The sequence below is a fragment of the Pelobates fuscus genome, chromosome 13 (genome assembly GCF_036172605.1).
Source record: "Pelobates fuscus isolate aPelFus1 chromosome 13, aPelFus1.pri, whole genome shotgun sequence".
NCBI lineage: Eukaryota > Metazoa > Chordata > Amphibia > Anura > Pelobatidae > Pelobates > Pelobates fuscus.
Window position 1 is genome coordinate 1804847 of NC_086329.1, and position 16561 is coordinate 1821407.

A 16561-nucleotide genomic window follows, 5' to 3' on the forward strand; every position below is an offset into this window, starting at 1 on the left:
GGGCAGTGCTGCACAGTGTGACTGACATTCAGTGTCTCCACCCTCTGCATGGGGACACTGAACTTTCCTCAGATGCATTGATTCCATGTATCTCTATGAGGAGGTGCTGATTGGCTCATCCAGAGTCTGTCCCCGCCCCTTTCCCACCTCCTTGCTGATTTCAGCCAATGCAGCATTGCATTGGCCAAAATCTTTTAATTCTGCTGATATCCGATGTGGATCGGGGCGGGGCCAGCGCAGCACGAGGGAAAAGGTAAGTAAATGGTGTTTAAGTCTATAGGGTCAGGGTTTGTGGGTTTGTGTTCCTGACCCTATAGTGCTCCTTTAAGGTGAGAGCGTGTGAGTGTGTCTATTTAATAGAAACATCCACACCAAAATCACGCATTATTTTACTTATTGGGGGTGACACTCTCCTTTATGTGGTTATCCCAATGCATCTCAGTGAAAAGTCTTCACAACACACATCTTGTAAAATCACCTGTAAGTATTTACTATGGCAAGATACCAAGAAGAAAAAAAAAAAAAAAGACGACAGCACCCAGTTTTTAGAGTGTTTATTTACCCCTGGAAAGGGGAAAGAGAAAAAAAAAAAAAGTCAAATTGATATAAAATTCTTACGTAATACAGTAACTTTCATACAATCTGCTAGGTTACACTATTGCAGAGGCTAACCTTCATACACAAATGCTTAGTGACAACAGTTGTGCCCAACATGACTGCAGCGAATGCAGTATTATTAGAATAGAGAGCAGATATCTTCCACGACAATCAAATGACTAAATTGAAGTTCTATTTACTTTTAATAAAGACCAAACCCCTAACATAAGCCAATCACCCATGCAGTCTCTGATTATTACTAGACAGGCTTGTAGTCAAGTTTAGACTCTAATTTCTTGGAATCTGCAACCTTCCTCACGGCTTTCATGAAGTCTTCCTGGACCACAAAGTCATGATCTGCCCGAATGGCGAACATTCCTGTATAAGAGAAGAGACCCCATTAGCTTACCCTGCAGTCCACAAACAGTGCCAAACTCAAAGAGTCAGCTTGTCATAGGTTTCAATACACAATATAAGAAGTATTTTGTGCCTTTGTGAAGCTATAAGCCTCTATATGGAGCTGTAGCAGTTCATTAACATTTACCATTCAATGCAGTTACCATTCAATGCAAAACAAATGTTCTGTAGGCTGGATATTTGTCTGGAAAGGTTGGGGCTTACAGGTACTTCATGAAATAATAGACAGGGGGGGGTCAATAAAGTGCTAGAGATCCCCCCTCTGAATAGACAGGGGGAGATTATTCACTTCTAATAGACAGGCGGTGGGGTTAATAAACTACTAGGGTTCCCCCTCTGAACAGCAAGCCAGTTTAATGCCCTTTCCACAGCAAAGTAAACTCAAAGCTGTAAAAAGGTACAAAGGATTCCATAATTAGGACACAATTAAGGGTGTGAAAGAATTGTTTCCATACCAGCCTCAGTGCAGACATTCCTTAGATCCGCTCCATTAAAGCCATCGGAAAGCTTCACAATTGCTTCATAATCTGAATAAGCAAAGACAGTAATAGGACACATTAATGGGAGAAATACCAACACTTGTTATTGTGCCTCAAATAACCAGGATAGTACTAACCGGCCACAGAACTAGATACATCTCACACATCGTAACCCCAGGAAACACGTCTCAAATAACCGGGATAGTACTAACCGGCCACAGAACTAGATACACCTCGCACATCGTATACCCAGGACACACGTCTCAAATAACCAAGAGAATACTAACCGGCCACAGAACTAGATACATCTCACACATCGTAACCCCAGGAAACACGTCTCAAATAACCGGGATAGTACTAACCGGCCACAGAACTAGATACATCTCACACATCGTAACCCCAGGAAACACGTCTCAAATAACCGGGATAGTACTAACCGGCCACAGAACTAGATACATCTCACACATCGTAACCCCAGGAAACACGTCTCAAATAACCGGGATAGTACTAACCGGCCACAGAACTAGATACATCTCACACATCGTAACCCCAGGAAACACGTCTCAAATAACCGGGATAGTACTAACCGGCCACAGAACTAGATACATCTCACACATCGTAACCCCAGGAAACACGTCTCAAATAACCAGGATAGTACTAACCGGCCACAGAACTAGATACACCTCGCACATCGTATACCCAGGACACACGCCTCAAATTACCAGGATAGTACTAACCGGCCACAGAACTAGATACACCTCGCACATCGTATCCCCAGGACACACGTCTCAAATAACCGGGATAGTACTAACCGGCCACAGAACTAGATACACCTCGCACATCGTAACCCCAGGAAACACGCCTCAAATTACCAGGATAGTACTAACCGGCCACAGAACTAGATACATCTCACACATCGTAACCCCAGGAAACACGTCTCAAATAACCGGGATAGTACTAACCGGCCACAGAACTAGATACACCTCGCACATCGTAACCCCAGGAAACACGTCTCAAATAACCGGGATAGTACTAACCGGCCACAGAACTAGATACACCTCGCACATCGTAACCCCAGGAAACACGCCTCAAATTACCAGGATAGTACTAACCGGCCACAGAACTAGATACATCTCACACATCGTAACCCCAGGAAACACGTCTCAAATAACCGGGATAGTACTAACCGGCCACAGAACTAGATACATCTCACACATCGTAACCCCAGGAAACACGTCTCAAATAACCAGGATAGTACTAACCGGCCACAGAACTAGATACACCTCGCACATCGTAACCCCAGGAAACACGCCTCAAATTACCAGGATAGTACTAACCGGCCACAGAACTAGATACATCTCACACATCGTAACCCCAGGAAACACGTCTCAAATAACCGGGATAGTACTAACCGGCCACAGAACTAGATACATCTCACACATCGTAACCCCAGGAAACACGTCTCAAATAACCGGGATAGTACTAACCGGCCACAGAACTAGATACATCTCACACATCGTAACCCCAGGAAACACGTCTCAAATAACCAGGATAGTACTAACCGGCCACAGAACTAGATACACCTCGCACATCGTATACCCAGGACACACGCCTCAAATTACCAGGATAGTACTAACCGGCCACAGAACTAGATACACCTCGCACATCGTATCCCCAGGACACACGTCTCAAATAACCGGGATAGTACTAACCGGCCACAGAACTAGATACACCTCGCACATCGTAACCCCAGGAAACACGCCTCAAATTACCAGGATAGTACTAACCGGCCACAGAACTAGATACATCTCACACATCGTAACCCCAGGAAACACGTCTCAAATAACCGGGATAGTACTAACCGGCCACAGAACTAGATACACCTCGCACATCGTAACCCCAGGAAACACGTCTCAAATAACCGGGATAGTACTAACCGGCCACAGAACTAGATACACCTCGCACATCGTAACCCCAGGAAACACGCCTCAAATTACCAGGATAGTACTAACCGGCCACAGAACTAGATACATCTCACACATCGTAACCCCAGGAAACACGTCTCAAATAACCGGGATAGTACTAACCGGCCACAGAACTAGATACACCTCGCACATCGTAACCCCAGGAAACACGTCTCAAATAACCGGGATAGTACTAACCGGCCACAGAACTAGATACACCTCGCACATCGTATACCCAGGACACACGCCTCAAATTACCAGGATAGTACTAACCGGCCACAGAACTAGATACATCACACACATCGTAACCCCAGGAAACACGTCTCAAATAATCGGGATAGTACTAACCGGCCACAGAACTAGATACATCTCACACATCGTAACCCCAGGAAACACGTCTCAAATAACCGGGATAGTACTAACCGGCCACAGAACTAGATACATCTCACACATCGTAACCCCAGGAAACACGTCTCAAATAACCAGGATAGTACTAACCGGCCACAGAACTAGATACACCTCGCACATCGTATACCCAGGACACACGCCTCAAATTACCAGGATAGTACTAACCGGCCACAGAACTAGATACACCTCGCACATCGTATCCCCAGGACACACGTCTCAAATAAACAGGATAATACTAACCGGCCACAGAACTAGATACATCTCACACATCGTAACCCCAGGAAACACGTCTCAAATAACCAGGATAGTACTAACCGGCCACAGAACTAGATACACCTCGCACATCGTATACCCAGGACACACGCCTCAAATTACCAGGATAGTACTAACCGGCCACAGAACTAGATACACCTCGCACATCGTATCCCCAGGACACACGTCTCAAATAAACAGGATAATACTAACCGGCCACAGAACTAGATACATCTCACACATCGTAACCCCAGGAAACACGTCTCAAATAACCAGGATAGTACTAACCGGCCACAGAACTAGATACACCTCGCACATCGTATACCCAGGACACACGCCTCAAATTACCAGGATAGTACTAACCGGCCACAGAACTAGATACACCTCGCACATCGTATCCCCAGGACACACGTCTCAAATAACCAAGAGAATACTAACCGGCCACAGAACTAGATACATTTTAAACACTGCTAAGAATTTAAAGGGAACCTACTCTAAGCACCAAAGAAACTTTAGCTTAGTAAAGTGGTTTTGGTGTGTATAGCTTCCACTCCTGCAGTCTCACCGCTTAATTCTTTGAAATTTAGGAGTTAAACATAATACTTGTAGCAGAGCTCTAGTCTTAACAGGGACTCTACTCCGCTGGTTACACCAAAGTACAGTCAGGAACAAGTAGAACACCTCCTCCCCAGCAACCGGATGATACACAGTTCTGGGAGTACAACTGTTTTTTCACATACACGGCTTTTATACCTAGTCCCGGCAAGGGGTTTCACATTCAATAATGCAGGGTTTTCAATCCTAGGATCATCTGTGCCTGAGAGATAGGTACAGAACATGCAACAAAATAGCCTGTACCCCAAAGTACCCTAACCATACCCCAGAACCCCACGAAAAGTACATTCCCCAACAGCCCCAAGCTGGCTGTCCAACATATCCAAGAATCACTCAGATCGGTTTGGCAGAACGGGAATGGCATTGTGGTAAAGTTTTGAAGGGCCAGACGCGAGGCGCTAGCCCAAGACAGTTCCAGGGAAATTGGTGCTCTGGCCGGTCTCTATTCGTAGGGTTCTTCCCATACAAGGGAATCTCTTTATTGTTCGGTAGTTTATATCTCCCGAACGTTGTTCGTGTAGGTGGGTAGGTGGTCGGGAAATGGGACGGGCAGTAGTCTAAGGTTTACCGGCATTCACGCGAGTGCCAAACCGAAAAGAGTTCCAGGCACTCGACGACCAAGTACAGCTGCCCACGTTCAGGAGACAAGATGGAAGCCCTTAAAATAGTTTCCCTTGCGGTTTAAATGGTTGTAAAATCCAAAATCCCCATGCATGATGTTTGTCAGGTACATTAATATGATTGAGAATCCCCATCTAACTTTACTCACGGCACTAGCGATACATCGATTGTTAAGGATTTACCTATTTCCCCGTGCTTTGTAATTGGGCCAGCGTGTATCTTCAGAATATCTAACCGTGCTTGCTCGTTAGGTAGCTCAATATCTGGGGACAAAAAGCAGCAAATATTAGTCAAGAGGAAGAAAAGTAAAAATCACTCCAAGAAAGTGCTGGTTCTAGACGTACGAATTTTTCTGTCCAGTCTCCCAGGACGCAGCAAGGCCGGATCCAACGTGTCGGGTCGGTTTGTGGCCATAATCATTTTTACTCTATGCAACGTGTCGAAACCATCCATCTGATTCAGCAACTAGAGGTTCAGAAAAAGCAGTTTAGATGTTTCTAAAACAGAGGTCTATCCTTGGCACATCCTTCGTTCACAAACTAAAAGCTCCCATAACTCCCTGCAAGACCCCAACAGACACAACAACTGTTGGGAGTTCTACCCATAAAAACAGCAATATTTAGATACGAGAAAACAGAAAACACTGGCTCTCTATAAAAAGGAAAGAAAAAATAAAGAAAAAAAAGACAACATCTAGATATTAGGTAAAAGAACAACCCTCAGATGCCAATTTGGACATGACTTGTCACTTGCCAGAGCTGGCAAACATTAGTTCTGCAGAGTTGTTGCAGCTTTGAAAACCTGCTCTGCTTACAACACCTGATAGATCCACTACCTCCAGTCTAAGCCTGAAAGTGTTTTATAACATAATAGGACAGAGTTTACAGCAATCATTACATTAGAGCAAGGCTGTCCAACCTGAGGCAGATTTTGCTGAACTACAACTAGATTTGCTGAACTCAATGAAACAGATAGCCAGGGAATCATGGGAGTTGTAGTTCAGCAAACATCTGGGGGGGCCGCAGGTTGGACAGCCCTGCATTAGAGGGACATGCTGTATATTTCTTTGTTGGACTAAAGACAGTCCCAGGGATCACACAAAGGAAAAAAATCCTTCCCTCTTTGCAATCATTAAGTGAAGCAAGGTTTTCAGAAACACATTAGCTAAGAATTACCTCCATCAGAGTTCTCTGGATTTCTCTATCAGCTGACGTGCCTTCAGAAAAACGACGGCCACCTAAAATACAGTAAATGTAGTCCACAGTTAAGCAACTTTTGTTATTAGGACGGCTTTGTAGATTACAATGTTATGTGTTGTGCAGTTAAGGTGCCAATAAGGAGGAAGCCAACTTAACACCTTTGTGATGGATGAGGTCTGTTAGAGACAGAACATATAGGGTATGAAGACCAGTTTAAATGCCCAAATTGCTACCCCTAACACTTTGTTGTTGACTAGGCTGGTCCCAAGGCTGAGCGACTCTTTGCAAGCCAAGAACAAAGATTACGTGCCGTAGTTGACAGCAATCACACAGCCTGTAGACAATCTGCTCTGTAGAGAAGCGTTATGGGTGACATTTTAAGTTGCCCAGTATGGTGGCAGAGTTCCTTCACCAAACAGTGGCCCACAGCAAAGAATAACATTATTGCATTAAAGACTGCAGTATCACCTGTTTGGAGAGCTCAAATTGCAGATTTTTGAATTCCACATTATTGAATTAACGAAGAGGCTGGCTAACAGAGTGCAGTCACTAGTTCATTCATATGTAATACTTCACTAAATAGCATCTTTGGAGAGACAACACATTCATCAGAAATTAGCCTCATATTAAAGGAACACTATAGTCATCTAAATTACTTTAGCTAAATGAAGCAGTTTTAGTATATAGATCATTCCCCTGCAATTTCACTGCTCAATTCACTGTCATTTAGGAGTTAAATCACTTTGTTTCTGTTTATGCAGCCCTAGCCACACCTCCCCGGCTATGATTGACAGAGCCTGCATGAAAAAACAACAACTGGTTTCACTTTCAAACAGATGTAATTTACCTTAAATAATTGTATCTCAATCTCTAAATTGAACTTTAATCACATACAGGAGGCTCTTGCATGGTCTAGCAAGCTATTAACATTGCAGGGGATAAGAAAATCTTTAATTAAACAGAACTTGCAATAAAGAAAGCCTAAATAGGGCTCTCTTTACAGGAAGTGTTTATGGAAGGCCGTGCAAGTCACATGCAGGGAGGTGTGACTAGGGTTCATAAACAAAGGGATTTAACTCCTAAATGGCAGAGGATTGAGCAGTGAGGCTGCAGGGGCATGTTCTATACACCAAAACGGCTTCATTAAGATAAAGTTGTTCAGGTGACTATAGTGTCCCTTTAGAAAGTCCAATGTTATTTTGCAGATGTGTAGTATAATGGGAGGTAAGGTGCCCTTGTGCCCCAAATGAGAACCTTTTCTCCCAAATTGAAATGGGCTCATAAAACTAAAATTAAAAAAGTACATTTGAAAACAAAATGTCACTTGCAATTTGCCCATACAATCTGGCAAATGTCTACATAGGATGTGTTACTGTACCCAGGGGCAGTAGCAGAATCCAGTAAAGGGAGAAACTATCAGAAATTACTCAGGGAAATGAAACACGAAAAACTAAATATAACTGGTGATAAAATACCAATTACTTTCTACCACTAGATTATTTTTGTGTAGAGGTTTTAGAATCTGTGATCATTAACGTTATAATCTAGGTCACATTTAGCAAAGGCTTGGTATTTCTTGTAGTATATGACTTCCGATTTAAACCCTGCCTTTATGATATTAGCAGCAAATCCTGTGTCCTTTACGGATATAAAGAGTAAGGGAAACACACAGCAAAAGGGTTAGAAAGGCCTTCGCTACAAACTCATGGAACCTCAGAAGAGTCTCTTTCAATAGGGATAGGAATGGCTCAACAACCGATTCAATGTTTACAAATTGCAAGACACGATATGTAGGATCAGTGTATTTATATCACTTCTAAGGAGCTTGGCTAGTCAGAAAACTCACCAGTAAGGAGTCATGGACCCTCTTGGCTTGTAGTGGCAAGTAACTTAAGGCCTGGCTAGCAGCACAAGTCTTGAAAAAAGGATAGATATATGTAAAAGGTTCTTACCTATGGCATCAATTTCATCCATAAAAATGATACACGGCTGGTGGTCTCTGGCATAGTTGAACATCTCTCTAATGAGACGAGCGCTCTCACCAATGTATTTATCTACGATAGAACTAGATACCACCTAGAACAGAAGAAAATCAGTCAGTCAATGAATAGGATCAGCAGGATGTTTCCTAAGTTTCCATGTTGGATGACAGGTCTGATGCCTTTCTGAGGAGATAACCTCATGTGTAGTTTTGTCTGGTGAGCTGCAACTTTGAAATCTGTTCCTATCCAAGTAAGGGCAGTGGCCCCTAACGTGACATACCTAGAGCCAGGAGTAGAAACGGTGAGCAGGTTCATATATTGGACATACTTCACCAGGAAGCCACTGCCTTTGTCTATTTTTGTGTCGTTTTTCCTGACTTCATTTGTATAAAGACAGTAAAGGTATGTGTCACCTGAGCCGGTCCTATCTGGCTCAATACTTTGTGAGTTTGTAGAATTACAGACTAGATTGCATCATATAGTCTCTTTACCCTGTATAGTTTCTCACTGCATACCAATCCCATAACTCATAAGGCTAAGGGTTACCCACTACATGCACTGGTAGTAGTTTTGGGCACACAGTGCTTGGTTTTCGATTTGTGATGCTGTGTGTAGTCAGGAAGAGACACATAGCGTGGTAGCCAATTTAAGTATATCATGTTACACACGAGGGAATGAAGCGCTCATATTGCAGAGATCACTTTGTAATTTCATATGTAGTTTTAGTGCCACACAGATCAATAATGCTCCTCTACTGACATTAACAAAATACAAAAAAAAACCAAAAAACTCACCTTTAAGAAATTGCAGTCCAGCTGGCTGGCAACAGCTCTCGCTAAAAGAGTTTTCCCAGTACCTAGAAAGAACAGAGCACATTTACAAGCAGGGCATTTTTAATGGCAGGAGCACTATGGTGACATTTTACAGAGGTTTCTCTTCCTTTCTGATGGCTCTCGGTTCCTCCGTCTGTCACTCTAGCAAATTATAATTGAAAAGCAGAACAGAAGTACAGAATGCATATTTCGTAGCTACATGCTCAATGCCCAATGATACCCTGCAGGATGGGAGTTATAAGCTATCGAGATTGCTTTCGATGCTAGGCTGTGCCACAACTGCAATGCACTCCCATACACAAAGAGACAACGTTTCTATTCATACAAAGCAGCAACCTTCTACTGCGTGCTTAAAAAAATAATAAAATCAGAAAAGACCTTTATTAATGTTTTGAAAACTAAACAACCCCACCCTGTATTTTCCTCATACTTTTATCTAAAGCTGAAGTTGTGAATCTGACATGTCACGTGTTTTGTCACCATAAAGTCTATTTGTATTGCACCTTTGGCATCTAAATTATGATTGACACCAACACAACCTTTTATTGAAGCTTTTTGTTAGGTATAGATCATGCCCCTGCAGTCTCACTGCCATTTAGAAGTGAAATCACTGTTTATGCAGCCCTAGTCACACCTCCCCTGACTGAAACTCGCACAGCCTTCCTACACTTTCTGAAACACTGTGGCAAGTGATGCATAACAAGTGATTTAACTACTAAATAGAGAATTGAGCAGCGGGACTGGAGGGGCATGATCTATACTCTAATACAACTTCATTAAAGGGATCCTGTAGTGCCAGGAAAACAAACCCGTTTGCCTGGCACTAAAGGCTCCTGGATTGCCCCCATCCCTCAGGGCTGAAGGGGTTAATAGCCACGCGCACATTAGACCTTATTCAATGCTTTCCTATGGGGAAAATCTGACGCTGGAGGTCCATGAGGATGTCCAGCGTCAGATAATGAATGAAAAGTCTGTTTGGACTCCGGAAGCCCTCTAGTGGCTCTCTGGTAGTCAGCCACAGAGGGCAGACTTAGACCTGCAATGTAAATATTCTCTGGAACTGCAATGTTTAACATTGCAGCACCTAGTGCAAAAGGGTCACAGCACCCAGACCACTTCAACGAGCTGAAGTGGTATAGGTGTCTACAGTGTCCTTTAAACTAAAGTTGTTTTAATGCTTAGCGAGTGCATGGAAAAATAAATATATAAAAAGGATCTAGACCTGGTGGGCCATACAGCAGACAGCCCTTTGGAGGGATTATTCCAACACGCTGAAACAGCTCTGGGTTTGTGAGGGGGAGTTCAATGACCTGTAAATACAAAAGTTTATTACAGAAAGGGTTAGAGAATTCTCCCTAGGAATATTTCCTCAAAAAATACTGTTATATATTGGAACACACCAAAAAAAAAAAAAAAAAAAAAAAACAACAACCCAATACTTTTGCCATTATTACCGCTAATCCAGCATCTCTTTAAGGAATACATAGATTTCATAACTTAGAAATACCAACTATATTTCACATTTAGCAAAGAACAATAAGATACGCATTAAACAATGGATTCCAATGAAAGGAAGTGAAGTAATGATTTGGCATTTATTTTAAGAGCTTCCTCAATGAGGTTTTGGGATTGTCTTTGAAACGTAGAGTTCTGGTTTTCCAGAAAATTCCTTAAAACAATACCTCTCTAAGCTCTCTGATTTGTTCAGAAAGCCCTCCAATCTCCGAGTAGGACACATCTCCCGGGTCCTCATGAGACATGTTGTACACCAGAGGATCCACTTCTCGTGGTAAATAACTGCAGGTGGGGCGAAATAAACATTGGGAATAATCAGTTGGCCTGCAAAAGTAGATTATATTCCAAGCTGCATAGACTCTACAGGCTGACAAAGACAGGCTAGAGAGAGAGACGGAGAGAAGGAGTCTTGCAATACACATAGCAAATGCCTCTCACTGCTTGTAGGAAGAAGTACATGGCACGACCAGGCTACCTCCTAAACAAACATCAGATATCCAATAAATTCCACCCAACACTTACCGCATGATAGTCAGTGTCGTCATGTCCAAGGCTACTCGAGTCCCCGGCTTCAGCTTACTTTTATCCAGCTGAACAAAAATAAACAATCAGAAAACAATATACAGACATGTTGTATTGCAGCTACATTACAGTTACTGAAAGCGCTTCCCACTCCCTGTATGTCAATGTTCTATAAGAATATATATATTTATTTTACAAGCATACACCGAGAAAATGAGTTAATGCCAAAATGGTGTAACCATTTCAAACGATAGAAGAATAAGATGGTTTGAAGTGGAAAACGTCCATTTTGGCTTCAGACATAAAACCATTTCCAAGTTTATCCTTCTAATCAATGAATTCCTCGAGACTGGCTTCAGTTACACATTCTCTGAGTATTAGAGTAGATATCTGGAAGATCCCCTTCAGGATGGATAATGCAGGTATTGAAAGTAATGGTCAAAACTGGCATTTTGGACAAGTTAGCAGAATTTGTTTAAATGTTGATATTATTTTGAAAAAATATTTTAAATTAAGGTTACCTGTCGACGACAGCCAACAACATATCTTGGTCCATTTGTAGCTTTTACAATAACTGGTAAAAAAGAAAATACAAATATATAGAATTCATTTTTTTTAAAGGTTACTGGTTTTGCCATTTAGAACGTATGCTAGGCTTTTTAAAGAACACATATACTGTTATTATATAAACACACATACCGCATGGCTAGATGAAGGGAAAACACCATTTAAAACTCCCACCTGCCAATTGTATGTCTATATACTGAAGAATTGATTGACCAGGGAAAGCAATCCTTCTACTCTTCCAGCATAGCAATCACAGCATGGGGTCATGACCAACGCTGCTAATGCTGGCTAGGTAGTATAGGAACAGAGAGACTGACATCACACACTCCGTTTTACCAGTTTAGTTACTCTAACTGTTTTACATCCCTTGCTGTTAAGTGAATATGTAATCATTTTTTATATACTTACATTTTTCCTCTGTCAGTTGTTTGAGAACTTCTCCAACAATCTAAAAGCAGAATAAAAGCAATGTGAATTTAGTCAGTGCGCACAGCTGGATAATGGGAATCTTCAATCACTCAGAATCATACCTGCCCCACACTTTGCAGAGCCTTCAGGTCATTTTCAGATTTCTCATACTGTTTTGTTAGCTCCTTCAGTTGTTCACGCACTACAAAATAAATCAATAAATCAATGTACGTATTGTTAACAATAACCCCATTCTAGCCAGCTGTTAATAGTAGCAATATATGGGCATGGCTCGATCTATGCTAAGCGGAACACACACACCAGCTCGCAGAATCAGAGCAGGATTAACCATTTGGTGATATTAGGCAACCAAATAAAGTCCGGGGGTCGGAAAGGCCTCTCACTGAGGAAACGCAATAAGATCGGATTTTAAATCAAAACTTTCTGAGTATTTTAATATTATGTTTACTTACTGCTGTAAATAAAATCATTGTGAGATGTGAAAAATGAAGCAAAATGTAAAATCCACAACTCTCTATCCTGTAACTGGAAACCTACCTTTTAGCTTAGCTCCCTGTCAATCATTGTTCTAAGCTCCACCCTTTACACCTGGCAGTCAGTATAGAGAGAGCCACCTCCATCTTAGCTCCCTGTCAATCATTGTTATAAGCTCCGCCCATTACACCTGGCAGTCAGTATAGAGAGAGCCACCTCCATCTTAGCTCCCTGTCAATCATTGTTCTAAGCTCCACCCTTTACACCTGGCAGTCAGTATAGAGAGAGCCGCCTCCATCTTAGCGCCCTGTCAATCATTGTTATAAGCTCCGCCCTTTACACCTGGCAGTCAGTATAGAGAGCCACCTCCATCTTACCTCCCTGTCAATCATTGTTATAAGCTCCGCCCATTACACCTGGCAGTCAGCATAGAGAGAGCCACCTCCATCTTAGCTCCCTGTCAGTCATTGTTATAAGCTCCGCCCTTTACACCTGGCAGTCAGTATAGAGAGAGCCACCTCCATCTTAGCCGCCTGTCAATCATTGTTACAAGCTCCACCCTTTACACCTGGCAGTCAGTATAGAGAGAGCCACCTCCATCTTGGCTCCCTGTCAATCATTGTTATAAGCTCCGCCCTTTACACCTGGCAGTCAGTATAGAGAGAGCCGCCTCCATCTTAGCTCCCTGTCAATCATTGTTATAAGCTCCGCCCTTTACACCTGGCAGTCAGTATAGAGAGAGCCGCCTCCATCTTAGCTCCTGTCAGTCATTGTTACAAGCTCCGCCCACTGGAATGAAACCATTTTTCTATACATTTGCAATATATGCCGATGTGCCTTGTCTGAACTGGATTATTATTTTATTTACTAGACTAAAGTAAAACTAATAGTAAATGCAACTTTTCATGAAAAAAAAAAGTTTGAGATAATTGGTGATTTTTTTTTTCCCCATTTGAAAAGTTTTTATAGATTTTTTTTAAACAAAATAAAGGGAGAGGGTACAGAAGAGAAAAGGATTTGTACGTTAGCCAATTGTTCAAAGAAAGACTAGTATGGTCTATTTACTGAAGCGTATTAGATATCACTTGAAGGACATCCGATTTTTATTCGCCATTGACCCTAGGTAGTGGGTCCTCAATAAATATTAGAGGGTGAGACTACTAGAGCGGCCTGGGCCACTGCAATCAGCAGCTATCGCGTTGGACCTTATTGCCCCAATGATGTAGGAGATACCATTTTCTGTAGGGGAGTAAGGCGTGTTGGTTTAAGGATCACTATAGGGTCAGGAACACAAACATGTATTCCAGACCCTATATGCCTCCAAAAATATAGCAAAATCTTACATGTATTCAAGCCAGAAGCTGTAACTCTGCATGTTGTTTCACTCAAACAAACAAGCAGTCTGACATCATCAGAAGTGGTAGCTTAATCCAGTCACAATGCTTCCCCATGGGATTGGCTGAGACTGACAAGGAGGCAGATCAGAGGCAGAGCCAGCATGATTTAAACACAGCCCTGGCCAATCAGCATCTCCTCATAGAGATGAATTGAATCAATGAATCTCTATGAGGAAAGTTCAGTGTCTGCATGCAGAGGGAGGAGATACTGCATGCTTGGATGCATTTTAGGCAGCCATGACCCAGGAAGGATCTCTAACAGCCATCTGAGGAGTGGCCAGTGAAGTTATCACTAAGCTGTAATGTAAACACTGCATTTTCTCTGAAAAGACAGTGTTTACAGCAAGAAGCCCGAAGGGAACGATTCTACTCACCAGAACAAATTCAATAAGCTGTAGTTGTTCTGGTGACTATAGAGTCCCTTTAAGCTTCAGTTATGTAAATTCTAGATAAGTGCCAGTTCCTTGTTAAATCTTCTCAGGCTGTGGTATGACAGGGCTGATAGTGGTGCTCCCGGGTAGTGGGATGACGACAGTGGAGCTCTGGGCTAATAATAATGGAGCTCTTGGCTGACAGTGGAGCTATGTGATGGTGATGGTGGAGCTCGGTGATGGTGGAGCTCGGTGATGGTGGAGCTCTGTGATGGTGGAGCTCTGTGATGGTGGAGCTCTGTGATGGTGGAGCTCTGTGATGGTGTCGGTGGAGCTTGGTGATGGTGGAGCTCTGTGATGGTGGAGCTCTGTGATGGTGGAGCTCTGTGTCGGTGGAGCTCTGTGTCGGTGGAGCTCTGTGATGGTGGAGCTCTGTGATGGTGGAGCTCTGTGATGGTGGAGCTCTGTGATGGTGGAGCTCTGTGATGGTGGAGCTCTGTGATGGTGGAGCTCTGTGATGGTGTCGGTGGAGCTTGGTGATGGTGGAGCTCTGTGATGGTGGAGCTCTGTGATGGTGGAGCTCTGTGTCGGTGGAGCTCTGTGTCGGTGGAGCTCTGTGATGGTGGAGCTCTGTGATGGTGGAGCTCTGTGATGGTGGAGCTCTGTGATGGTGGAGCTCTGTGATGGTGGAGCTCTGTGATGGTGTCGGTGGAGCTCTGTGATGGTGACGGTGGAGCTCTGTGTCGGTGGAGCTCTCTCCCAGGCCGCCATGACACAGCCTATTTCCCTATTTGCCTATTTGCTCCCCGGTTTGGACCCCCCGGCCCTCTCTCTCCCCCCCCGGCCCCCTCTCGCTAGCCCTCCCCCTCCCCCACTCACACTCCTTGAGCCGCCCGTCGATCTCCTTGTGCTCCAGCAGTTTCTTCCTGTAGTCCTGCAGAGCCTTCTCCCGGGGGTCCGCCATGATGAGAAGCCGCTGCTCGTAGGGAATGCCGGGAAGGGCCATGTCCGCCGGGGGAGGACCCAACACCAGCGAGTCCGCCATAAATACTCTGCCAGAGCGGCCCTGCGGCCAACAATGCACAGCTCGCGTCACAGCGCCACCACTGCCGGCCGGCGGTACTGCACCTGCTGCTCACTCACTGGGAGACCCTGAGCCAGGAAACCATGGCAACCCATCTACCCTCCCCATCCCTGGGCCAGGAAACCATGGCAACCCATCTACCCTCCCCATCCCTGGGCCAGGAAACCATGGCAACCCATCTACCCTCCCCATCCCTGAGCCAGGAAACCATGGCAACCCATCTACCCCCCCCATCCCTGGGCCAGGAAACCATGGCAACCCATCTACCCTCCCCATCCCTGAGCCAGGAAACCATGGCAACCCATCTACCCTCCCCATCCCTGGGCCAGGAAACCATGGCAACCCATCTACCCTCCCCATCCCTGGGCCAGGAAACCATGGCAACCCATCTACCCTCCCCATCCCTGGGCCAGGAAACCATGGCAACCCATCTACCCTCCCCATCCCTGAGCCAGGAAACCATGGCAACCCTTCTACCCCCCATCCCTGGGCCAGGAAACCATGGCAACCCATCTACCCTCCCCATCCCTGGGCCAGGAAACCATGGCAACCCATCTACCCTCCCCATCCCTGGGCCAGGAAACCATGGCAACCCATCTACCCTCCCCATCCCTGAGCCAGGAAACCATGGCAACCCATCTACCCTCCCCATCCCTGAGCCAGGAAACCATGGCAACCCATCTACCCTCCCCATCCCTGGGCCAGGAAACCATGGCAACCCATCTACCCTCCCCATCCCTGGGCCAGGAAACCATGGCAACCCATCTACCCTCCCCATCCCTGGGCCAGGAAACCATGGCAACCCATCTACCCTCCCCATCCCTGGGCCAGGAAA

General features: G+C 44.3%; 1 protein-coding gene and 1 long non-coding RNA gene across 2 annotated transcripts; both read right to left on the bottom strand.

Moving 5' to 3' along the window:
• Positions 1-538: 538 nt before the first annotated feature.
• On the bottom strand, positions 539-15665 carry PSMC6 (proteasome 26S subunit, ATPase 6). The gene is made up of 14 exons (XM_063440359.1): positions 15522-15665; positions 12502-12581; positions 12380-12419; positions 11926-11978; positions 11405-11472; positions 11050-11164; positions 10590-10677; positions 9329-9390; positions 8505-8628; positions 6529-6590; positions 5698-5818; positions 5536-5616; positions 1470-1541; positions 539-975 (listed from the first exon to the last, which is right to left on the bottom strand). Exons 1-14 carry the CDS (start codon positions 15646-15648, stop codon positions 857-859), a joined length of 1212 nt encoding a protein of 403 aa, XP_063296429.1. The 5' UTR covers positions 15649-15665; the 3' UTR covers positions 539-856.
• LOC134583449 (uncharacterized) lies at positions 4127-5529 on the bottom strand. The gene is made up of 3 exons (XR_010086317.1): positions 4502-5529; positions 4277-4426; positions 4127-4201 (listed from the first exon to the last, which is right to left on the bottom strand). It is a non-coding gene; the product is annotated as an uncharacterized LOC134583449 (long non-coding RNA).
• Positions 15666-16561: the final 896 nt, after the last annotated feature.

Bases quoted from the DNA above. Each gene is read 5' to 3' on its own strand.
- PSMC6 (XM_063440359.1), bottom strand. From the start codon at position 15,648: ATGGCCCTTCCCGGCATTCCCTACGAGCAGCGGCTTCTCATCATGGCG. The intron at 11,979-12,379 runs GTAAGTATATAA...CTTTTTTACCAG, and splicing joins ACAACTGACAGAGGAAAAAT to TTATTGTAAAAGCTACAAAT. The intron at 11,165-11,404 runs GTAAGTGTTGGG...CCCCACCTGCAG, and splicing joins ACGACACTGACTATCATGCG to TTATTTACCACGAGAAGTGG.